Genomic DNA, 26,637 nt, shown 5'->3' with positions numbered 1-26,637 from the left:
ATAAGTAAAATATTCAGAAATATCTAACAGATACAGATTAACAAACCTATGTAAACTATCAGTGCCAAATATTGGGAGCCAATCCCTACCACTTATTTCAGCAAATATGCAAGGTTGTACGTGGGGGAAAACACAAAAGAACAGTAACCATACCGTTAAGAAATACATAAGGGGGGCGGGGGGGGGGGAAGCAGGAAAATTATTACCACAAAAGTTAAGATGGAGGGGTTCTTGGGGCTTCTGGGAACCTAGAAAAATTGTATTTTTCACCTGGGTAGTTGCTTGATGAGTGTTCAATTTATAATCATAGGTCATCTCTACCTTTATATTTTACAAACTTTTTTTTTATATATTCCATAACGAACAATGTTGTTGCTTAAGAGCATTATTTTGTGAATAAAGATTCACAAATTAAAGTTTTTTGCCTTTAGAGATGACAGGGCTAAGGAAGATAGATTCGATCAGATGTATTATATATTAAATATATCGGATAGGGCTAAGATAGCTATATTTTACAATGTCAATGTAGTATCCTTAACATATTGATATTTTTAGCGAAGAAGAGATATTGAACTTTGTAATAGCCAGTCTCCAAGATGCCCCCAATCATCACCACCACCTGGTATTTATGCCCCTGCATAGTCCCCTCCCACACTAAATAAGGCTCAATAATGTAGCAACTTCCAAGGTTAATGTCATAAAAGACATTGTGACTTCCTCCTTATTATATTTTGATTGACTCACTCTGGGGGAAAACAAGCTGCTATGACATGAGAAAACATTTAAGAAATCCTATGATAAGAAAGTGAGTCCTCTAGTGAACAGCTATCAAGGAACTAAAGCCTCCTGCAAATGACATGGGAAGTGGACCCTCCAGCACCCTCCTCCCCAGTCAAGTTTGAGATGATAGAGACCTCTTCTGGAAGCACCCTCCTAAGTTACCCACAGATTACTGACTCACGAAAGTGATTAGATAATAAATGTTTTTTGTTCAAAGCTACTAAATTTGGGTAATTTGTAAAGCAGCAACAGAGAAATAATACTGAGCTTATCAAGTAATTACTTAGAATGCTCTTTATAAAACATAAACCAGATAGAGAACACATCCCTAATTAAAATACTTCAAAGGCTTCATGTTGTTCATGGACTAAAATTCACTATGGCCTACAAAACCATTCATGCTCTGGCTTCTGCCTACCTTTTTACCTTCTCCGATTTCCATTCTTTACCTCCTCAACTTCACTAGACTCCTCTTAGATTATTAAAGAATGTACTCTAGGGCTTCCCTGGTGGCACAGTGGTTGAGAGTCTGCCTGCCGATGCAGGTGTCACAAGTTCGTGCCCTGGTCCAGGAAGATCCCACATGCCGTGGAGCGGCTAGGCCCATGAGCCATGGCCGCTGAGCCTGCACGTCTGGAGCCTGTGCTCCGCAACGGGAGAGACCACAACAGTGAGAGGCCCGCGTACCGCAAAAAAAAAAAAAAGAATGTACTCTCTTCCTTGACCTTTGTACTTGATGTTTTCTCTGCCTAGGAATGTTCTTCCTTGCATTCTTGGGGGTATTCTTTGCATACTCAGCTCCTTTTTGTCACTCAGTAGTCCTCAGCTTAAAAGTTCTCTCCCCAGTGAGGCCTTCCCTGATGACCCATTCATAAGAAGAAAACCCTGGAAGGTTCCCACTAAAGAGAGGAAAAATATGAGACCATATTTAAAGCACTATAAACCTGGAGTTAGTATGTTAGACTAACTGTATTAAATGAAAAAAAGAAATTACTAGTTTAAATTTGGAAAGGAGAATATAAATTTCTCATTACAGATTATGATTGTACATCTGAAATACATAAGAGAAATAAATTGGAAAACAAGAAGCATGTAAACTCTATGGGAACAAAACTTTAGAACACTCCTGAAGGACAAAAGAAGACATCAACAGATGGAAAGGATAGGAAGACTAAACATCAAAAATGTAAATTCTCGGGCTTCCCTGGTGGCGCAGTGGTTGAGAGTCTGCCTGCTAATGCAGGGGACGTGGGTTCGTGCCCCGGTCCGGGAAGATCCCACATGCCACGGAGCGGCTGGCCCCGTGAGCCATGGCTGCTGAGCCTGTGCGTCTGGAGAGACCACAGCAGTAAGAGGCCCACGTACCGCAAAAAAAAAAAAAAAAAAAAATGTAAATTCTCCAAATTCTCTCTGTAATATGGTTCCAATAAAAATACCAAAATCGAGGGACCTCCCTGGTGGTCCAGTGGTAAAGAATCTGCCTTACAATGCAGGGGACGTGGGTTCGATCCTTGGTCAGTGAACTAAGATCCCACATGGCGCGGGGAAACTAAGCTCACGTGCCCTGGAGCCTGCATGCCACAACTAGAGAGAGATAACCTCATGCATGCTGCGACAAAAGATCCCGCGCACCACAACAAAAGAAAGATTCCGCATGCCTCAACCAAGATGCCAAGAGCCGCAACTAAGACCCCACGCAGCCAAAAATAAATAATAAAATAAATCTTAAAAAAAAAAAAAACCAAAATCGACAAGGTATTTCTTGCAAATAGACAAGGCGATCATAAACTCATACGGAAAAAAAAACAAGGCAAGAATATTTAGGAAATTTCTGAAGAATTAGCTCTATCAGATATTAAAACATATTTTTAAACCCAAAAAATTAGAGTAATTTGATGCTGATACATAACATGATGTGACAAAACAGAAAATCTACTAATATAAACAAATACAAATCAGTAGGGAGAAGAAAGACAATTAAGTGGTGTTGGATAGCTGGGTAGCCAGTTGAAAAAACTCAAGTTGTGACTAACATTCTACACACAAGATGAATAAAACAGTTAAGTGTAGAAAAAAATGAAATCATTAAAATATTATGAAAAGAAAACTCAAGATTTATAAGGTAGAAGTGGTAAAGATTTTTCTAATTAAGACACACTGAAGCCATAAAAGCAAAGTTTTCCATTAAAAATTTAACTCAACATTTCATCTCATTGGGGACTCCCCTGGTGGCACAGTGGTTAAGAATCCGCCTGCCAATGCAGAGGACACGGGTTCAAGCCCTGGTCTGGGAAGATCCCACACGCCGCAAAGCAAATAAGCCCATGTGTCACAACTATTGAGCCTGCGAGCCACAACTACTGAGACAGAGGTGCCACAACTACTGAAGCCCGCGCACCTAGAGCCTGTGCTCAGCAGCAAGAGAAGCCACCATAGTGAGAAGCCTGCGCACTGCAACAAAGAGTAGTTCCCGCTCACCACAACTAGAGAAAGCCTGCGTGCAGCAACGAAGACCCAACACAGCCAAAAATTAAAAAAAAGTTTTTTTAAAATTTCATTTCATTAAAAAAAATCTGTATGTTAAAAAATATGACAAACAAGGACTTCATTGGTGGTCCAGTGGTTAAGACTCCGCCCTTCCACTGCAAGGGGCGTGGGTTCAATCCCAGGTCTGGGAGCTAAGATTCTGCATGCTGTGCAGCACAGCCAAAGAAACAAGACAAAGAGAAAATATATTTGCAACTTATCACACTCAGTTTTCTAAAGGATCTTCTATAAAAATCAATAGAAGCCTAATAACTCAATAGAAAAAACGGCCCTTCTGTATTATTTCCTACTTTAAAATGTTATGGATTGACCGTCTTAAGTTTCTCAAGAGTGAATAAAATATAAAAATAAAAATAAAGATCACTCTGACTACCATTTAGATATATCTTCACCAAAACTCTTACATGTGGGGACTGACTTGTGTGGGTGAATGTTTTGTGGAAATTGAGCAAATTGAAGGCAGGTATCTTATTTGGGATTTGATTCTATTTAATGTAACAGAAGACTGTCTAGTAACAGGTTTTAAAGAAGTGAAAAAAAATTCTCTCATGTTACAGAAATCCAGGTTTAAGAAGCCTAAGGTTGGTACAGCGCTTCTATTGGTATCATCAGGGACTCGTGCTCCTATCTTTCTTCTCCCCGTCCTAGTACATATCTTCTATTATCAAGTCAATTCATGGTTCCAGTCAGCTGTGGGAGCTCCAGCCATTAAATCCATGTTTTATAAATGTTGAGGGAAAGGAGATAGACACAAAAGAGTACATTCTATATGACTCTAGTTGTATAGAAATCATGAAAAAGACCTGTATAATGAAGTGGTTATATAGTGGTTACCTTTGCATGGAGTTACCAACTGGGAGGGGCCAAAGGGAGGCTTCTGGGGTGTTATAAAGATTTATATCACTATCTGGGTAGTGTTATACATATGGAGAATTCCTTGATATGTTCATTTATATTTTGACAAGACTATGCACTCCAAATGGATTGAAGAAACTGAAAGTACTCTAAGGTATTTAGTGTTCAGTGCCCAGCTCTTGTGCTCATCACTGCTGTCACCCTCCAAAGGCTGAAAAGTAACCAAGACAGGGAATTCCCTGGCAGTTCAATGGTTAGGATTCTCCCAAATTGGTTTGATACAATCTGATACAATTCTAATCAAGACCCTACCAGAGAGACTTCCCTGGCGGTCTAGTGGTTAAGACTCTGCTCTCCCACTGCAGGGGGTATGGGTTCAATCCCTGGTTGGGGAACTAAGATCCTGCATGCCGCGTGGCACAGCCAAAAATAAATAAATAAATAACCACGTCATACAGTCTGCTGGAATACATAAGGATGTGGCAATGGTCTTGCTTTAGGAATACCGTGGTTCCAATCCTATCTCCATTTTGCATTTAATGTTTTTTATTCTTCTGAAATGGGCATAAAAACAATGACTTTTCCCTTTTCCAAAATCATGAGTCTCTCTACAGGGATTTATGAGGCAATGTATGTCAGGTGCTTAATATGGTTCCTGATATTTAATGAGAGGTAGTTGTTATTATTTTACTATCATTATTATAGTCATCATCATTATTGACAAATGATAGGACAGTATCTCAAATGATCCTTTGGTCAAGAATTCCAAGTAAACTGGTCAATATCCTTGTGGATGTGAACATCCTCCTGATATGATACTGTTTCTCAGTTGAGAACTTCCTAAAGAAGCTAAATCCAGTTCTTCTTATAGCTCCGCAAATTTAGAAAACTCAAAGTAGTCATAAAACAATTTTGGAAATATGTTGTAAAAAGTTTGGTTTTGTTTTCAATATTGTATGATCTTCATTAAGGTGGCCCTATGAGACAATGAATTAGAAAGAATTTCAAAATAACTGATAAAAGTAAGATATAGGTGCAACTAGAGATTATCGTACTAAGTGAAGTAAGTCAGAAAGAGAAAGACAAATACCATATGATATCACTTATATGTGAAATCCAAAATATGACACAAATGAACCTATCTATGGGACAGAAACAAAATCAGGGACATAGAGAATAGACTAGTGGTCGCCAAGGGGGAGGGGGCTGGGGGAGGGATGGAGTGGGAGGTTGGGGTGAGCAGATGTAAGCTTTTATATCTAGAATGGATAAACAACAAGGTCCTACTGTCTAGCACAGAGAACTATATTCAATATCCTACGATAAACCATAATGAAAAAGAATATGAAAAAGAATGTACAAAAAAAAGATATAGGAAACAATATATATAATTTAGTACCATTTATTTATGCTGTCTAATTATAAATGCACTGAATGCTGTCTAAAAGTAACAAAAAACTCTAAGACTAATGACCCTATACCACAAGATACCAACTGAGAATGGCCATACCCTTTTGTTCGTTAACATAAAAAGCCCAGGCTAAGACAAATAGCTTCCTTTTTCCCCTGGGAATAATGGGGTTGGGTATTTTTCTAGTCCACATCTTCATGGAAAAAAATTGATTTAGTTTATATGTGGAATATATCCATTTTGAAAAATGTATAAGTGCAAAATACTTACCCACTTAGCAACTGGACACCCATTAGAGCTTTTTCCTTCTTTCCCCGTGTACACTACTATTTCTATCCTTATTGCGTTTCCTTTTTGACCATACCTGAGTATGAAACACAGTGAAGGGAAAATAATTGCAATACACTTTTAACATCTTCATGTGCATAAGATATAGATTTACAGAAGTACAAAATTCAAACACTCATAATTATAACTTTGTTAAAAATTTACTTTCGTGTGGCAGGTATTTTTATTTGTTATCCAGTTCTGTTTACTTGTCCTTAAGGATCACTCTTTTAAAAAATGGCCTGGCTCCAAGACAAGCAAAAGGAATGTGAATGCAGTGTTGACAGAGGTAATTTTAACTATTTCTACCATTATACAATAATAAAAATAAGTATGTCTGCATTTAACAAAGATAGCCTTGCTTTGTGAAGGTCTTATTGAGTGCCCAATGGCTCAGTGTGAGTGACTCAGCAGGGACACCAGGACTCTATGCTTGTCCTGGGCCCTAAGAAACATCAAACTCATGCTCCTGGAAGTTTTCCATTCACCTCGAGTTTGTTCCCAGAGATGATTTCTCTGCATTGAGTCAGATCCCCAATAATGAATGATTTTAACAGGGAAGCATATTTCCTCACCTATTCTCCATGATTTCCCTGACAGCAGCAACACTTGGTCCTGCCCCAAGGTGTGTATAATATGGGCCTTTGTCTTTTTGTATAACTCGATCTGTGGAAGGAATAAGATTATTAGACCCAAAACTTTACAGAATTGCATAGGGGCAAGGAAGAGCTATTTTTTTTTTTTTTCAATTCAGAACAATGAATCTTGACAAGATTTTGGTAAGCTTTAGTAATTAAAGTCTAGGACAATAGGCCCTGGAATTTAACTTATCCCTTTCTTTCTGCTCCTAATTAGTCCACTCTTTCTCTAAGAATCAGAGGAGGAAAAACATATTTTAACTTGTGGTTCATATTTATTCTCAGATCTCCTGCTTTAAAAAAATTCTATAAAAATTGAGGTACAAAATTAAGCTACCCAAGAGCAATACATCTTAAAAGCTTGGCTTCAGAATCCTATTAAAATTGAGCCCGACAATTGCACTGCTAAGATTTTATTCTATTACACATGCGCACAATTATGTATTTATAATACACACGTATACAAGAATATTCCTTGTTACAATTGTATGTAATATTAAAAAAGAGAAACACTCTTAACATCTTTCAATGAGGTAATAGTTAAATAGTATGTTTTAAAAGCCTTAAATTTTGTAAAACTGGAAACAAAATTAAAATCACTAATAATATTAATTTGTATAGAAAAATATAACAGCCGTTTTTCTCTAGAAAAAGACATTTGCACCATATTTCTGTACCATTTGAATTTTTGTGTAAATTACATAGTTCTTAGAAAATGGTATTTTAAAACTTGGCCTCTGAGATTCATGTCTAACTAGAATCACTGGGAAATGCATGTCTACCTACACCAAGAGATCATTACTACCATTTTAATTGGACATCAGATATAACATAGGATTATTTCTGAGGCTACTTAAGCAAAATATGGTGAATAATTTTTAACTTATTGGTAATCTAGAGCAGTGGTTTTAATCAGGGGTATTTTTGCCAAAGGGGACATTTGGCAATATTTTGGGTTGTGACAACTGCGAACGCGCACCTGTGTGTGTGTGTGTGTGTGTGTGCGCATCACCAGTGAGTAGAGGCTAGGGATGCCACTAAACAGCCTACAATAGATAAGGTGGTCCCCCTACAACAAAGAATTATCCCACCTAAAATGCCAGTAGTGCTAAATTTGAGGAACCTTGATCTAAAGGTTAATTACTCTAATTTTGCTAGAACATAATAACACTTTCACAGAAATCCTTTACCCTCAGATATGATTGGGATCCTTTACCCTCACTTTGGATGATTTCTGAAGTCTACTTTTTTGTTTCTCTTTTTAAGTTCCGATTTCTACACAATGAGCACAAAAACTTCAAATGTAACAATTATAGGAAAACATGCAACTGACAAGGGTATTCAACAGTTCCAGGTCCACTGCAGATACTGAATGAACTTTGAATGCCTGGCTGTCTTGACTCCCACATTGTGTTAAGGTAGTATGTATAAGGGTCTTGAAACTAGACAATCATCCTATTGAAATTTATGTATGCAGTCAAATTAGACGAGCTCAGGTATATAAATCTTACTGGCATTTTAAATTAAAGACCTTTTTTCCATTTTTAATGATATTTAGAGAAATTGTCTCTTTTTCACTTCAGTTTTTTTTTTTTTTTTTTTTCGGTATGCGGGCCTCTCACTCTTCTGGCCTCTCCCATTGCGGAACACAGGCTCCGGACGCGCAGGCTCAGCGGCCATGGCTCACGGGCCCAGCCGCTCCGCGGCATGTGGGATCTTCCCGGACCGGGGCACGAACCCGTGTCCCCTGCATCGGCAGGCGGGCTCTCAACCACTGCGCCACCAGGGAAGCTCCCTACTTCAGATTTTTGAAGCAACATAGGATGGAAGTTACAAATACAGCCGCTGGAGCTGGGACTGCCTGTCTTAGAATTCCAGTTTAATCATTTACTAGCTGTGAACTTCTCTGACTTACTTGTAAAAATGGGGATAATAAGCATTCCCTTTGTGGGTTGTTGTGAATATAACAAGTCAAGGGTGTAGGACAGTTATCAGACTTGCAGTAAAAGACCTGGAATAGGAGCCGTTATCATTATTACAATCTTCTGTCCTTGGTCCAAGAATCTCTCATTCTGCCAAATTGACCCCGCTCAGACAGCATTGCCATCCCTTCCAGATTGTCAGATCCTCCTCCTCGGAGGCTCTTCATTCTCAGAGGAGCCTATCTTTGGTGCCTGTATGTGGTAACTGAGTGTTGAATGATGAGCAGAGAAATGGAAGGATTCATTTCAGAGTATCAAATGCACTTTGAAAAATCAAGAACTAAAAGTCATTGCTACACTTCACTATTTTTTCTATTGTGGTTAAAAAAATATCAGAATGATATACTTACTTTATCCTTCCCATCAATCCTTTAACCACCCATTCTGGAATATACTAATGAACCATCTGCTTCTTGATTGGGTTAGCAATTATACAGATACTTTTTTTTATAGTTATTTGTTAAGTTGTACATATATTTTATGTTCTCTGTATGCATGCTATACTGCACAATTTAAAATATATATATTTTTAAACAAAAGACTTAAAGGTTGAAATTCTTTTGAATATAGGAAGAATAAACTGTGATAACGTATTAAGGGACTTCATTCTTATGATATGCACAGTAAACAACTTGAGAGACATCTAGCTTGAGAGAAATCAAATTTTCCACTTAAGAAAGTTTCCAAATTACCAGTTGGATTTCCCATTTATCTGAGCAGCATAAATAAGGGTCCCACAGAAAAATGGGTATAGAATTATTTAGTCCATCCTAGCTAGAATATGAGTGGGGCAAAAATGTCATATATAAAATGTAAAACAAACTTGATTCAGTCACAACTTGAGGCCATTAATGCAAGAAAATGAAGAAACTCACTTACCAAGACAGTTGCAGGTAGGCAATTCAGAATCTTTTGTTGTGGACACCAGGGTTTTCGTAGGATTAGTAAAGAAGTTCATCGCATAATCATTAAAACTTTTCTGTGCACTGTCTCTTGGGGAAAATTCTGATGCTCCAACACTAGATGAACAGACGTCCTCTTCGCTTTTGGTAGAAACCACTGTAATTCCACCTGAACATACTACATTTAGGTTCCTGAGAATTTGTGCTGGGTCCGGTAAAGGGGTCTCATGAGAGATACCAGGCAATGTTGGCAGCCTCTGATGTGTGACTTGGTCTTTAACATCCTGTTGGAACTGTGTTTGGTCATTGCCAGCCATCACATTAGCACACTGGTTAGTTGGAGAGGATGGCTGGAGTAAAGGATGAGCTTTCTGATTGACATTCACTGTTGGCTGTACCTGAGCATATCCATTTTCTGTAAACGCCTGTCCGTTGGATTCTGTTTTTAACTGGATTATGGGGAGAGAATCCAAGGGTTCAACCTTCATCTCCTGTGCTAATTCAGGATAATACCGCTCAAATTTTATCTGAGTGAGTGGAGGAAATAATTTTTTGTGCTCTAATGCTGAGCTCCTTTGAGTCAGTGGTTTCCATACTTTGGTTAGGGGAGGAATTTTTCCCAATAGAATAGGAAAGTCATGTGGACCAAATTGACCAAATCTTTGAAATTTAGATGCTATCCAAATGTCATGTAACTTACTATATTCATATGCCAACTGTTCCTGTTTTTTCTGGTCATTTTCTTGACAACTTATGATCACAGGCTTCTTTTTCCGTCGATCTCTTGATGGGGTAGATTTTGTCTTTTTCGGGATTGTGTTCTTTTGCTTTGTTACTGAAGGTCCTTGATTATTTTGTACACTGGAAGGTGGTTTATGCTCTATTGTGCCCTTCTCCTGGCTATAGTTTTGCTGTACATTATATGCAACAAGGCTTGTTGGTGTACTTTCAACTTTTTTGTCCTCCGGTTTTATACAATTGAATTTAATTATTGATGCAAGTTGTGTTAACTGTGCAGCAACATCTTCTTCTATTTTACTATGAACTGTATCTTGACATGAGGAATCATCCTTTGAGTCCAACTTGATGCTGCTGTCCAGTGACTGGTTACAATACTCCGATTTATTAGTTGTTGTTGTCAACTGATGCAAATTTTTGGAACTGTCAAGAGCAATTCTACCTTGAGCAACATTTTTATTGGTATCGGTTTTAGATGAATTTGAATTTGGTATAAAAACAGATACTGAATTTGTGACTGTTGAATATTCCTGTGCCTTTGTGGATGCTTGGTCACTAGGTGAGCTGCTGTGTGACTTAGAAATATTTTGGCCATTGAACATCAATGTGTTGCATGAACTTTGCTTTTCCAGAGATGGACAGTGATGAAGGCTTTGTGGCCCCCCTTGTAAATTTGGGTCTTGGAGGTCTTTTCTTACAGAATACAGGATAGCTTTACAGCTGTTAAGCAAACTAGCTGTTCTCTGTTCTGTCTCTTCATCCTTCTCTGACTTCGATGGTGAGGAATTTTCTGATGGGGCTTCTGAAAGTTGTGTTAGAGCTTCTATGGCCACTACTTGTTCTAGTGTTAATCTCCTATCTTTCATTAGGGATAGAAGACTTGGTTGAAGTGTTGATCCTTCTTTTAGTTCTCTATTTGTTATAATTTCTAGGGATTTTGGTTGATCACTTTCATTGTGTATACTTGTATGACTATTTAAGTTGCAGTTTGCAGGATCTGGAAAAGACTTACAATTAAAGCCAGGCTTCTGAATGACCAAAACATTACTTCTCCCCTTGAGATGATCACAGCTCGCACTAGTAGCAATGGCGCTCATGGCATTATTATGGTTTGCAGTGTCTTTCAGGAATTTATAAGGATTGTTTTCAAATGCCTTGCCAAGTTCTTCAATGTTGATTTTTTTAAAAGACAAATTTGTTTCAGTTGGCAAATAGTGTACATTTTTAATGCCGTTTCTTACAGTTTGTGCAAACAACTTCTGAGGTTCAAGGAGGTCAGTAAGTAGGATTTTTTTCCTGTCATCTTCAGAGCTTTTCAAATTTTCAGCTTCTGTTTTAATTGTATTAAATTCTCCTTTAACATGATCAGTTAAGTGTGATTTCTTGTTTTGTGTCCACTTTTCCACTTCAATACCTGTCATACTTTCTTCATTTTTAGTTACATTTTCTAAGGGACATGAATTCAATTCCAATCTTTGTTCTTCCTCATGACCACAACTACTGTATTCCATGGATTCTGACTTGGGGCCATTTACTGGTTTGTTGTCAAAATCTGCCTATAAAACAAAAAGAGAAATTACTCTTATAATCTGCTCCAATATCTGAGTAAGAGCTGTAAAAGCTTTACAATTTAAAAGCAACTAAATGTGAAGTCCCTGAAAACATTTTATTTTCACTTTTTACATTTTTAGAAGTTATAAAATACCAAAAAGGGGAAAGAAAAAAAAAGAGAGGTGGAAACCATCATATTCCCATGACTGTTAATATTTTGGTATATTCATTTTTTTCCAAAATAAAATTTTAAAATATTTTTACATTGATGCCATTCAATGAACAATACTTATTATTTCAATGCAAACTGTACTGAAGTAGAACACACACACAAAAAAACATATAAATCATAAATATATAGCTTGTTGAATTTTCACAGAATGAACACCTATATACCCAGATCCCAACCAAGAAACTTACATCTAATAAATAATAAGGTCCTACTGTATATCACAGAGAACTATATTCAATATTCTACAATAATCTATAAAGGAAAAGAATATAAAAAAGAATGTGTATATATATGCATAACTGAATCAATTTGCTGTACAGCAATAATTAATACAACATTGTAAATCAACTATACTTCAAAAAAAATAAAAATAACAAAAAGAATTTTTTTAATTAAAAAAAAACACATCTAGTCATCACTCCACTGTCAAAGGGTAGCGACTGCTATCACATCTATCATAGATTTCTTTGGCTTATTTCCCAACTTTATACAGCTGACTTCCTTTTACTCAAAATTATATTTCTGAGAGTCATCCATGTTGTAAAGTTTAACTGTAATCCATTCATTCTTACTGCTATACAGTAATTCATTGACTGAATATACTACAATGTATATCTCTATTCTACTGTAGATGGACATTTAGTTTTAGTTTTTGGCTATAACAAAGAACACTGCTATAACATATTACTGTTATATTTTAGTGAACTTGTACATACATTGCGTGGAGTGGAAGTGCTCGGTCATTCAGTGTGTGTATATATGCGTGTAGTTTAGGGGATAGGCCAAATCATTTTCTACAGTGGTTGTCAATACACACTGCCACCAGAAATTATGAGTTTCAATTTTTACTAACAATTAGCTCACATTCTTATTAACAATTAGTATTTTCTATCTTTACACATCAGACATTCTGGTGAGTGGGTAGTGACACCCCTTTTCAAAAATTTTTTTGAGATGAAGTTCCCATGAAATAAAATTCATCATTTTACCATTTGAAATTGTGTAATTCTGATTTTATTCAGTGTTGTGCAACAATCACCTCTAATTCCAGAACACTTTCATCACCCCTAATAGAAACACTGTACCCTTTAAGGAATCATTATTTCCCCCTCTAATCCCTTTTTTTTTAAACCTTGAAATAGCTCATCCAAAATTATACCACAGGAGGAGACAATAGGGGACATTTTGGTCAAGAGCAAATAGAAAATAACCTCTATAATATTTAACGTGGCTCTGGATGTTCTAGTCAATGCCTTGAAGACAGTAAAATCTAAACATAAAAAATTAGGAGACTTCTTACTGAATGATGATTATATAACTGACTCCAAAGAAAAAACAGGAGTATCGACTAAAAAAAAGAATCAGGGTCTTCCCTGGTGGCCTGCCGATGCAGGGAACACGGGTTCGTGCCCCAGTCCGGGAAGATCCCACATGCCGCGGAGCAGCTAGGCCCGTGAGCCATGGCCGCTGAGCCTGCGCGTCCGGAGCCTATGCTCTGCAACGGGAGAGGCCACAATAGTGAGAGGCCTGTGTACCGCAAAAAAAAAATAAATAAATAAAAGAATGAGAGTTCAGAAGGGCCATATCTAATTTCTTTCTTTCTTTTTTTTAACCGTGGCTTTTAAAAAAAGATTTATTTATTTTTATTTTTGTCTGCATCGGGTCTTAGCTGTGGCACGCGGGATATTCGCCGAGGCACGCAGGATCTTTCGATGCGGCACTGGGGCTCTTCGTTGTGGTGCACGGGCTTCTCTCTGGCTGTGGCGTGGGGGTTTTCTCTTCTCTAGTTGTTGCACACACGCTCCAGAGTGCGCGAGCTCAGTAGTTGCAGCATGCAGGCTTAGTTGCCCCGCAGCATGTGTGACCTTAGTTCCCTCAACAAGGATCAACCCACGTCCCTGCCTTGTAAGGCACGTTACCACTAGACCACCAGGGAAGTCCCCTAATTTCTTAATCAGGGTATAGGTTACATAGGCTATGTTCAGTTTGTCAAAAGTCATCAAAATATACAATTATCATATATACATTTTTCTATATTACATTTAAATAACAACCTTGTAAAACTAAATGAAATAGCCGATTTTTCAAAAAAAGACACCAATATTATAATATTTTTAATATTAAAAGGAATAATAAGTTTAACATGCAGGGTAGATAAACAAATTAACAGACTAAATTTAAAAATATTTTAATAATTTATTATTAAAACACTGGCATTTGTAAGCAGTAGAGAAAGTATTAATTTCTTAATAATGATGAGGGAAGTTTGATTCCTATCTCAAAATATGCAACAAAAATTCCAGATAGGGCTTCCCTGGTGGCGCAGTGGTTGAGAGTCCGCCTGCCGATGCAGGGGACAGGGTTCGTGCCCCGATCCGGGAAGATCCCACATGCCGCGGAGCGCCTGGGCCCGTGAGCCATGGCCGCTGAGTCTGCGCGTCCGGAGCCTGTGCTCCGCAACGGGAGAGGCCACAACAGTGAGAGGCCCGCGTACAGGAAAAAAAAAAAAAATTCCAGATACATTAACAATGTAAATATAAAAAGATGTAAGAAAAAACCTTCCAAAGCAAGAGCAAAAAGTGGTAAGCCATAGAAGAAAAGATAGAATTCTTTAACTACATATGATATTAACAATCTTAAAGGCAAAGACACCATAATATGCTTTTCAAATTGCTGATCACAACCTATGAGTCCCAATATCATGCTTTGTGACAAGTGTCTTTTAATGGAATATTAAAGAAAATGTGTACACTACATTTAGTAAAGATAAGTATTATCATAATTTTTTTTTTTTTTTTTTTTTTGCGGTACACGGGCCTCTCTCACTGTTGTGGCCTCTCTCACTGTTTTGGCCTCTCCCGTTGCGGAGCACAGGCTCCGGACGCGCAGGCTCAGCGGCCATGGCTCACGCGCCTAGAAGCTCCGCGGCATGTGGGATCTTCTCGGACGGGGGCACAAACCCGTGTCCCCTGCATCGGCAGGCAGACTCTCAACCACTGCCCCACCAGGGAAACCCTATCATAAATTTTTATGTATGTGTCTGTGCATTGAATCGTGATGTAAAATGTATTTATTTCCTGATATGCGTAGCTACTTATAAAGGTAGGAGAAATATTGCCAAAAATAAACTGAAAAGTCAGGTGACAGACTGGGAAAATATTCGCAGTACATATAAAGAGTTACCATTCTTAATGAAAAAGAGCTCCAACAAATTAAGAAGGAAAATGACTCAATAGAATAGTGAGGAAAGAATAGGCATATGCAATTCACTTAGGTGGAAATCAAAAGGATCAAAAGCTGTCCAACTTTACTAGAAGACAAGCAAATGAAAATAAATGTCATGTTTTCATCCATCCAAATTGCAAAACTAAAAAAGTAGAAATGTATGTAAGCAAATCATAATACAACATAACATTTACAGTAGAGAAAGTATGAAATAAACTCATATAATCATATTGTGGAAAATGTGCAGCCATTACTCTATGTATCAATATTTTTAGTATATCATTAACCAAAATAAGATGCACATGTGACATTATCATCCCTTTTTATTTAAAACACACAAACACTGGGAATTCCCTGGCGGTCCAGTGGTTAGTACTCAGCACTTTCACTCCTGTGGCCCGGGGTTTGATCCCTGCTCTGGGAACTAACATCCCATAAGCCTTGCAGCACAGCCAAACACACACACACACACACACACACACACACACACACACACAAATTGGTCTAGCACAGAAAAAAAGCTGGTAGTATAAACCTAAAATGTTAATAATAGTTACTACTGTGAAATAGAATTAAAGGGGAATTTTTTTTTTTTTTTACTTGAAGCTTTTAAGTTTATAGGTATGCATATCCGAACACACTGGACTATACATTCCCTTACAGAGACGATCTTGAGGTCCTTTTAAAATTTATGTACTAAAAGCATAAGACAGTCTCATTAATTAATGAGCTTAATTAAAAAGCAACTGACCAACACAGAAAACAAACTTATGGTTACCAAAGGGGAAAGCGGGGGAGGGAAAAATTAGGAGTTCAGGATTAACGGATACACATTACTATATATAAAATAGATAAACAACAAGGACCTACTGTATAGCACAGGGAACTATATTCAATATCTTGTAATAACCTATAATGGAAAAGAATCTGAAAAAGAATATGTATATAAATATGTATAACTTAATCACTTTGCTGGACACCTGTAACTAACACAAATTGTAAATCAGCTAAACTTCAATTTTTTTTAATGTGCTTCCAACCTAAATGTCCATCAACAGATGAATAAATATAGAAGATGTGGCATGTATATACAATGGAATACCACTCAGCCATAAAAAGGAATGAAAGTGAGTTACTTGTAATGAGGTGGATGAACCTAGACTCTGTCATACAGAGTGAAGTAAGTCAGAAAAAGAAAGAAAAATACTGTATACTAACGCACATATATGGAATCTAAAAAAACAGTACTGATGAACCTAGTGGCAGGGCAGGAATAAAGACACAGACGTAGAGAATAGACTTGAGGACACGGGGGAGAAGGGGAAGCTGGGACAAAGTGAGAGAATATAGCATTGACATATATGGTAGCATTGACACTACCAAATGTAAAATGGATGACTAGTAGGAAGCTGCTGCATAGCACAGGGAGATCAGCTGGATGCTTTGTGATCACCTAGAGGGGTGAGATAAGGAGGCTCAAGAGGGAGGGGATATGGGGATATATGTATGCATATAGTTGATTCACTTTGTTGTACAGCAGAAACTAATTCAACATTGTAAAGCAATTATACTCCAATAAAGATATAAAATATATATATAAAATAAAATAAGATAAAAATAAAAATGTACTTCCAAGAATTCTGGTAGTACTAAAGATCTTTACTTTATGATACCCTCTAGTTTCTATACCACCCCTATTCCCTAATAGGGAATGAACCTAATAGGTTCATGTGAATGAACCTATTCACAGTTCATTTTGCAACTTCTGATTTTCTTGTTTTCCTACTCAATCTAGATCCCTTGGACTGCTGTTTCAATAGTTTTATTCTTTGATCTCCTGCATTTTTCAAAGACAAAGCAGGTAATAGAATATACTTGGTATACATATTAGAAAAAAAATTGACTTATTATTCAGTTATAACTCATGCAGCTTTTAAAAAACACTGGGTATCACAAGTTTATAAGTACATGAAAACATGTCCTACATTCTGCTAACTATAAAACTAAACTTTAAGGAAACGGAATTCCCTGGCAGTTCAGTGGATAGGACTCGGCGCTTTCACTGCCAGGGACCCAGGTTTAGGTAACTAAGATGCCTCAAGCTGTGCAGCACAGCCAAAAAAAAAAAAAAAGAGATGCATCCAAATAATGTACTCACCACAAAGTGGGTATAGAGGGAACACACCTCAAAATAATAAAGGCCATTATGATAAGCCATAAGCCCACAGCTAACATCATACTCAATGGTGAAAAGCTGAAATCATTTCCTGTAAGATGAGGAACAAGACAAGGATGCCCCTCTTGCTACTTTTATTCAACATAGTATTGGAAGTCCTAGTCATAGCAATCAGACAAGAAGAAGAAATAAAAGCAATCCAAATTGGAAAAGAAGTAGTAAAACTGTCACTGTTTGCAGATGACATACTATACATAGAAAATCCTTAAAAATTACCAAAAACTATAAGAGCTCATCAATGAATTCGGTAAAGTTGCAGGACTGAAAATTAATATACAGAAATCTCTTGCATATCTATACACTAACAACAAACCATCAGGAAGAGAAATTAAGGAAACAATCCCATTTAGAATCCCACCAAAAAGAATAAAATACCTAGGAATAACTCTAACTAAGGAGGTAAAAGACCTGTACTCAGAAGACTATAAGACATTAATGAAAGAAATTGAAGCTGACACAAACGGATGGAAAGATATACCGCATTCATGGATTGGAAGAATTAACATTTTTTTAAATGACCATACTATCTAAGGCAATCTACAGATTCAATGCAATTCCTATCAAAATACCAAATCAAAATTACCAAATAATTTTTGTATGAAAACACAAAGGACGCTGAATAGCCAAAACAATCTTGAGAACAAAGAATAGAACTAGGTGTATCATACTGCCTAACTTTATACTATACTATATAGCTACAGTAATCAAAAGAGTATAAGTACTGGCACAAAAACAGACACATAGATCAATGGAACAGAATAGAGAGTCCAGAAATAAACCCATGCACTTATGGTCAATCTACAACAAAGAAGGCAGGAATATACAATGGGGAAAAGATAGTCTCTTCAATAGGTGGTGCTTGGGAAAGCTGGACAGCTACATGTAAAAGAATGAAATTAGAAATTTTCTGACACCACATATAAAAATACACACAAAGTGGATTAAAGAACAAAATGTAAGACCTGAAACCATAAAACTTCTAGAAGAAAACATAGGCAGATACTCTTTGCAATAAGTCACAGCATTATTTTTTGGATCTGTCTCCTAAAACAAAAGAAAGAAAAGTAAAAATAAACAAATGGAATCTAATTAAATTTAAAAGCTTTGCACAGCATAGGAAACCATCAACAGAATGAAAAGACAACCTACTAAATGAGAGAAAATATTTGCAAATGATATGACCAATAAAGTGTTAGTATTCAAAATAAACAGCTCATACAACTCAATATAAAAAAAACGCAGGCAATTAAAAAATGGTGAGAAGATTTGAATGGACATTTTTATGAAGATATATAGATGGCTAAAAGGCACATGAAAAGATGTTCAACATCACTAATCTTCAGAAAAATGCAAATCAAAACCATAACGAGATATCACCTCACATCAGAATGGCTATCAGCAAGAAGACCACAAGTAACAAATGTTGGTGAGGATGTGGAGAAAAGGGAACGCTCGTACACTGTTGGTAGGAATAAAAATTAGTGCAGCCACTGTGGAAAACGGTATGGAGATTCCTCAATAAACTAAAAATAGAACTACCATATGATTCAGTGATTCCACTCTTAGGTATATCTAAAGAAAATGAAAACAATAATTCAAAAAGATACATGTACCCAAATGTTCATAGCAGGATTATTTAAATAGCCAAGATATGGAAGCAAACTAAGTGTCCACCAACAGATGAATGGATAAAGAAGATGTGGTATATATTATATACAATGGAATACTACTCAGCCATAAAAAGGAATGAAATTTTGCCATTTGCAACAACAGGGATGGACTTGGAGAATATTATTCTTAGTGAAATAAGTCAGACAGAGAAAGACAAATACTGTATGATATCACTTATATGTGGTATCTAAAAAATAAAACAAATGAATGAATATAACAAAACAGAAACAGAATCCCAGATGTAGAGAATAAGCCAGTGGTTATCAATGGGGAGAGGAAAGGGGGAAGGGTCAAGATAGGGGTAGGGAATTAAGATGTATCAACTACTATGTATAAAATAAATGTTATAAGGATCTAGTGTACAGCACAGGGAATATAACCAATATTTTATAATAACTTTAAATGGAATATATAATCTATATAAAAATTTTGAATCACTATGTTGTATACCTGAAACTATAACATACAATTATATAATATTTTGTATATAAATATTTTATATATAACTATAATATATAATATTTTAAATAAACTATACCTCAATTTTTAAAAACGCATAAAATCAACTTTTTAAATAGATACATCTAAATAAAACATACATACATCTAAACAAACTATACATAGGTTTGTTTTTAAATAAAAGTGTTGAAAAGAAAAGAAACTAACCTATGTGCTATTACTGGTTAATCTTGAACACTAAGATGGGGAAGGGAAGAGAGCAATCCTTAGGAATTGTGTGACCCAGGAGACGGTACTTGGCCTAAACTATAGTTTCTTCCTTCTAAGAGATCATATATGATTGTGATGGGAATTAGATGAGATAATATGACTCAAGAGCACAGTGATGATGAGCTATCACTGAGAGCACAATTTCATTACAATAGTTATAATTCAAAAAAAGTTAGCTGTATTCTAATATACTCCTTACTTGCAGTAACTCATTAATCTTCATACAACCCTGATGAAGACACTGTGAAAAGGTGCTCAACATTAAAAGAAATGCAAATTAAAGTGACACAGATAACATTTTTCATTTATCAGAATAACAATGAAAAAGTTTGACCACCTAGACCCTTGGGCAAGCTGTAGGGAGATAAACTTTCATAAAATGTTGGTGGAAGTATAAAATAGTGCAACCCCTATGCAATTACTCCTAGGGCAATTTGGCAATAATTAACTATCAAAATTAAGTGCAACTTTAATACAGCAGTTTGAAATTTATCTTAGTTATACCTGCATATAATTACATGTTTTGACAGCTTTGTATATTTTAACAGCTGAAAATATCCCAGTGTCCATCTGTAGCAGACTAATTCAATTGTGATATAATATAATATAATATAATGCCTTGCAACTATAAAAAAGGATGATAGGGATTTCCCTGGTGGTGCAGTGGTTAAGAATCCGCCTGCCAATGCAGGGGACAGGGGTTCCAGCCCTGGTCTGGGAAGATCCCACCTGCCGCAGAGCAACTAAGCCTGTGGGCCACAACTACTGAGCCTGCACTCTACAGCCCACAACTACTCAACCTGCATGCCACAACTACTGAAGCCCGTGTGCCACAACTCCTGAAGCCCACGAGCCTAGAGCCCGTGCTCTGCAACAAGAGAAGCCACCGCAGTGAGAAGCCCGTGCACCGCAACAAAGAGTAGCCCCCGCTAGCTGCAACTAGAGAAAGCCTGCGCGCAGCAACAAGACCCAACGCAGCCAAAAATAAATAAACAAATAAATTAATAAATAAAAGAATGATAAAAAGTTCCAGAGCTAATAGGCAAAGATGTCCAAAATATGTTTTTAAAAATATAGTACTTGCATATGAAATATATCTTTTTGTATAAAAAGAAATAATATACACATTCATATTTGCATAAAGAAACTCTGGAAGAATACAGCTCTTCCTCAGCACTGCCTTCGGAGGTGGCAGCCGTCTCCAACTCGGCATCATGGCTGCCCTCAGACACCCCGTGAAGCCCAAGATCATCAAAAAGAGGACCAAGAAATTCATCTGGCACCAGTCAGACCAATATGTCAAAATTAAGCGGAACTGGTGGAAACCCAGAGGCACTGACAACAGGGTGTGCAGGAGATTCAAGGGCCAGATCTTGATGCCCAACATCAGTAACGGGAGCAACAAGAAAACAAAGCACATGCTGCCCAGCAGCTTCCGTAAGTTCCTGATCCACCTGGTCAAGGAGCTTGAAGTGAGGCTGATGTGCAGCAAAGTTTACTATGCTGAGATTGCTCACAACCTCTCCTCCAAGAACCAAAAAGCCATTGTGGAAAGAGCAGCCCAGCTGGCCATCAGAATCAGCAATCCCAACGCCAGGCTGCTCAGCGAAGAAAATGAATAGACAGCTCACGTACACATTTAGTTTGTGTTAATAAAACCATAAAACTCGGCTAAAAAAAAAGAAACTATGGAAGCATACAAAAGAAACTAATGCTGAATAGGAAGAGTTTAGTTTAGGAGCAATACCTGACAGTGAGAAAACAGCAAGGAGGCCTGGGAACTATTTAGACCCAGATCTGATTAAACACTGTTTTGACTTTTTAATATGTTTCCTTTAAAATTAAACCAAAAATTGACAAAGCACTCTATGGAAAGATTTCTAGGGTACAATTAAGTGAAAAAACCTAAATGCAGAATAGTTTATGTAGTATCAAATTACAAACAAATTAGCGCAAAAGGAAGAGCGCAGAGTACATATGTATTTGCTAATATTTGTTTAAGATATTTCAGGAAGGGTATATACAACTGTCAACATTTGTATTATAGAAACTGTACTCAGTGGTATTCTGGTAAATGTTTAACAATCAACTTGGGAAGTGGTGGGGAGAAAGCCCTGTTTTGTAGGGTTGGCCAATTTTTGTGGTGTAAATACACCCACCACGGTGGATTGTAAACTATTAGTGTGACCACCTGAGCAAGAGTTGGGAAGAAATGCACACATCTAGTGAGCTGGAAGGAGCTGTCTCCATGACACCACTGAGAGCACTAACCCAGGCCCCAGTGGCTACATTGTTTTAATGAAGATTTTATTGACATTTAATCTGCTTAGGTATAGTGTATTTCCTGAACATCTATCTTGAATCTCAAATTATTATTGTTAACATTTATCTCTAAAGAGAAGCCAACTCTCTGAAGGAAGTGAAGTGTTTCAAGAATATTGGAATGGTGGCTGTTTTATCCCCTCAAGTTTCATGTACACTCCGGGGACACCAAACTCTTGCCACCTACCCACCTGTTTGTGTCTCTTCTCCTCCTCCTCCAACACCCCTCCCCCTTCGGTCCCACTGCTGTCCTCTGCTACTCCTAAAGGGCCCAAGGGAACAGTTTACAAGACAGTAAGTGATTAAAACTCCCCTAGTTGTCTGTCTTCCACTCTATACCCATTTCAAGATTATAGGTTGTTCGCACTCTTAACTAACAGGAATGTTGAACTCCTTAGATCAGATCTGGGTCCAGTAGTTCCCAGGCCCCCTCCATCTTGTCATTTTTCCACATTCCTATCATCAGGATACTCTTACACCCGCTCTTGAAGGAGCTCAAATGACACTGAGCAAAGGGGTATTTTATTCTGAAATGACCCTGCCCTATGGACCGGATCTGACTGTAGCTCCTCCCAACACACACTCACATTCCTTACATGCTGCATGTCCTGTATCAAGAAACAGGTACCCAGATCACATGAAAAAATAAAGACTTTCGAAGCATGTTCAGAGATGTGGTCCTACAAGACTATGACCTTTACTACACAGGTAGATCAGTGTGTTTCTCAACTTTCTTTTCATTTTTTTTCATCCCTGACTGCAGGAGTCTTTTAGTTTTTTGGGTTTTTTTTTGGCTGCCCCGTGGGCATGTGGGATCTTAGTTCCCCAACCAGGGATCTAACACCCCACCCCGCCACCCCCACCCCGCAGTGGAAGCGCTGAGTCTTTTTTTTTTTTTTTTTGTGGTACACGGGCCTCTCACTGCTGTGGCCTTTCCCGCTGTGGAGCACAGGCTGTGGACGCGCAGGCTCAGCAGCCATGGCTCTCGGGCCCAGCTGCTCCGCGGCATGTGGGACCTTCCCAGACCGGGGCACGAACCCGTGTCCCCTGCATCGGCAGGCGGACTCTCAACCACTGCGCCACCAGGGAAGCCCAAGCGCTGAGTCTTAATCATTGGACCGCCAGGGAAGTCCCTGCAGGAGTCTTTTAAAACATTTTTTTCCCTAATAGCCCTCCCCGTGAGATCTTAATACGACAGATATTGTGGGTATCTGCTTACGTACTGTGGCCCCCTTGTAATATCTAAGATTTTTTCGCCCTGCCCCCCCACCAATATAAACCCCCTCAGAGTAAAAAACAATTTTAAAAACATGTAGAACAGGGGGAGCAGCCCACAGCGCATTTATTCCTAATCAGAAGTGAAACCTTCAAAATCTACGTTCTCAACCTGGAAATTGAGAGCTTGGAGAAAATTTTGAGGGAGAACCGCTGGGGCCTCCATTAATTTTGCCTTTAAGATGACACAATCATGCCTGATACTGTATTTTCCCTCCCACATCCTCTAAAAAGAAGCATGGAGATCAGCCCTGCTCTGCAACCTACCACCATACAATGCTCACCACAACTGCTTGATAACAAAACCAAATTTAAGTCAAAAGTAAAGATGAACCAGCTACTCATCAAAGATCCGCCCAAGGGGATTCTAAAATGAACATTTAGCACACATACACCAAAAATATCCTCCTTCACAGGGGACCTGCAAAAAGCTACCTTATTTTCGTATAGCAGTCAAATTACCTTCTCCAGAATCCCAGCCATTAAGCTCTCTTTTTCCTCTTTTCTAGGCATAAAAAGGGAATACCTGCCCGACCAAGTTTTGTAGCCCTAACATTCTCTGAGCTTTGCCTCTGATCTCTGTTTCTCCAGTTTGCCTAGAGCCACCCGGTGAGGGGTTCAAAGGCCACAGAAAGGCAGGGCTGGGTCAGCCAGGAGAGGGGGAGTCTAAGGAACTAGGTCAGCATGCGTCCCCACCTGCCCTACCTCATTGCCATACGGACTTACGGCTTTTCCAAGCTTGCGCCGAATAGGAGCCATGGCAGAAACTTCAAATGTTTCCCAATTCTCTCAGTCAGATCCAGACACCAGATCCAGACAGCTTTTCTAATGTTTTTATTCTTATCCCCAAACAAAAACTCCACCCTCGTTTGGCCACAGGGTCTTAGTATCCAAAGTAATTCCTTTAACTTGGGGGTGGGGCAAAGGAGGAGAGTTACTAAAGGGAGGGACAACTTCTATTTAATCAAAAACCAAGTTAGGGGCTTCCCTGGTGGCTCAGTGGTTGAGAGTCCGCCTGCCTATGCAGGGGACACGGGTTCGTGCCCCAGTCTGGAAAGATCCCACATGCCGCGGAGCGGCTGGGCCCGTGAGCCATGGCCGCTGAGCCTGCGCGTCCGGGAGGCCACAACTGTGAGAGGCCCGCGTACCGCAAATAAAAACAAAAAACAACAACAACAAAAAAAACCAAGTTAATTGCAGATTAGTTCCAAATGTATACAAAACTGACCTAAGAGCTAAACCTCTGTAGTCACAGATGACCTAGTCCTAGACCTCTTCCTCTGGAGCTAAGAGTCAGTATAATTTATTCCCAGTCAAAAAGATAAAAATCCACTCTCTGGGCTTGGAGCTAGTTTGTGGTGACAATGCTAAAAGCACTAAGGTCAGGATTGTCGGTAAATACGGGCCCATTATGCTGCCTCCCTCAGGAAGACGGTGAAGAAAACTGAAATCAGCCAGCACGCCAAGTACACTTGTTTCTCTGGTGGCAAAACCAAAATGAAGAGATGAGTTTTGGGGATCTGGTGCCATGGTTCCTGAAAAGCTTGCAGGTGATGCCTAGACCTACAGTACCGCTCCTACCATCGCTATAAAATCTGACTGAAGGAACTGTAAGACCAGTGGAAGGTCCACCATTGGTAACATTGCTAGCCTACAATAAATGGGTTAATTCATGTAACAACAAAAGACAAAAAGCCTGTCAGACCCCAAATCTGCCTCAAGCTATCATCCCATCAAATTCCCTCCTGATTCAAATATTTTAAGTAGTTATCCCCCAAGGTTATAAATGAGTTCTTAACTGCCAAGTCCAATCATTCCTTAAATATCATACACCTAACCTGCTCTTTTGTGGATCCCCAAGGAGATTCTCAACTGAAACTATAATCTAGGTCTCCCCTGGAGCCTCACTCTTGCGTGTCTGTCCCTTGGTTGTGGGTGTGTCCCCCTGAGCCCATTCCTTAGAGGATTCTAAGTCAAAACCCACAGACTTTTTGTTCTTCGCACTTTTCATGAACAATCCTATCCATGCTTAAAGTTAATAACCAACTCTCATGTTCAGTGTATTTTTTTTTTTTTGGCCACACCTCACGGCATGTGGGATCACAGTTCCCCAACCAGGGATCAAACTCACACCCCCTGCATTGAAAGTGCGGAGTTTTAACCACTGGACCACCAGGGAAGTCCCCAATTATTATTCTTTACACTTTTTATGTATCTTAACTGTTTCATATATTTTTAATAACGTGAGCTTTACTGGAATCAAACTGGTGACTCTCCGACTGCTTACCAACCACATGGCATAGAGCGAGTCCTTGCTAATTGAGCCCCAGTTTCCTTAAAATAAATCAAGACTATGGGATTAACTTATACACACTACTATACATAAAATAGATAACCAACAAAGACCTATTATATGGCACATGGAATTATACTCAATATTTTTTAATAACCTATAAGGCAAAAGAATCTGAAAAAGAATATCTGTGTGTGTTATATATATTCATATATACATATATATATATACCTGAATTGCTGTGCTGTACACCTAAAAGTAACACGATATTATAAATCAACTATACTTCAATTTAAAAATAATAATAATTTCTCAGGATTTAAAAAAATTATTAAAAAAGATAAATCACTACTGTATAGCACAGGGAGCTATCTATATTCAATATCTTGTGATAAACTATAATGGAAAAGAATATGAAAATGAAAGTATATATATGTATAACTGAGTCACTCTGCTGTACAGCAGTAATTAACACAACATTGTAATTCAACTCTACTTCAATAAAAAATAAATTTAAAAAGATAAATCGGGGCTTCCCTGGTGGCGCAGTGGTTAAGAATCCGCCTGCCAATGCAGGGGACACGGGTTCGAGCCCTGGTCCGGGAAGATCCCACATGCCGCGGGGCAACTGGGCCCGTGAGCCACAACTACTGAGCCTGCGCGTCTGGAGCCTGCGCTCCACAACGAGAGGCCGCGACAGTGAGAGGCCCGCGCACCGCAATGAAGAGTGGGCCCTGCTCGCCGCAACTAGCGAAAGCCCTCGCATAGAAACGAAGACCCAACACAGCCAAAAATAAATAAATTAATTAATTAAAAAAAAAGATAAATCAAGACTAGTAATAGCACTGACTGAAAAGGTTTATTGTGGGGATTAAATCAAACAACTTATTTATACACATTTATAAGTGTTGGATCTTATGTGT

The 26,637-nt window shown here is 38.2% G+C and overlaps 2 protein-coding genes across 4 annotated transcripts in view; one reads left to right on the top strand and one right to left on the bottom strand.

Annotated features, from left to right (window-relative positions):
• TET1 (tet methylcytosine dioxygenase 1) overlaps positions 1-26,637 on the bottom strand; it is a 130,258-nt gene that overhangs the window by 39,389 nt on the left and 64,232 nt on the right. For all 3 annotated transcript variants that reach the window (XM_032609250.1, XM_032609252.1, XM_032609251.1), the window contains 3 exons: positions 9,420-11,736; positions 6,496-6,586; positions 5,864-5,957 (listed from right to left, as the gene is read on the bottom strand). In XM_032609250.1, coding sequence (XP_032465141.1) covers positions 5,864-5,957; positions 6,496-6,586; positions 9,420-11,736 — 2,502 coding nt within the window. The remainder of the gene's footprint in view (positions 1-5,863; positions 5,958-6,495; positions 6,587-9,419; positions 11,737-26,637) is intronic.
• Positions 21,039-21,446, top strand: LOC116742009 (60S ribosomal protein L32-like). The gene has a single exon (XM_032609254.1). It carries the CDS (start codon positions 21,039-21,041, stop codon positions 21,444-21,446), a length of 408 nt encoding a protein of 135 aa, XP_032465145.1.

This window comes from Phocoena sinus, chromosome 16 (genome assembly GCF_008692025.1).
Source record: "Phocoena sinus isolate mPhoSin1 chromosome 16, mPhoSin1.pri, whole genome shotgun sequence".
In the NCBI taxonomy this organism is placed as follows: Eukaryota; Metazoa; Chordata; class Mammalia; order Artiodactyla; family Phocoenidae; genus Phocoena; species Phocoena sinus.
The sequence above is the reverse complement of the archived record's forward strand: the minus strand, read 5'-3'. Positions and strand labels throughout refer to the sequence as shown.

Coding starts and splice junctions, on each gene's coding strand:
- LOC116742009 (XM_032609254.1), top strand. CDS start 21,039: ATGGCTGCCCTCAGACACCCCGTGAAGCCCAAGATCATCAAAAAGAGG.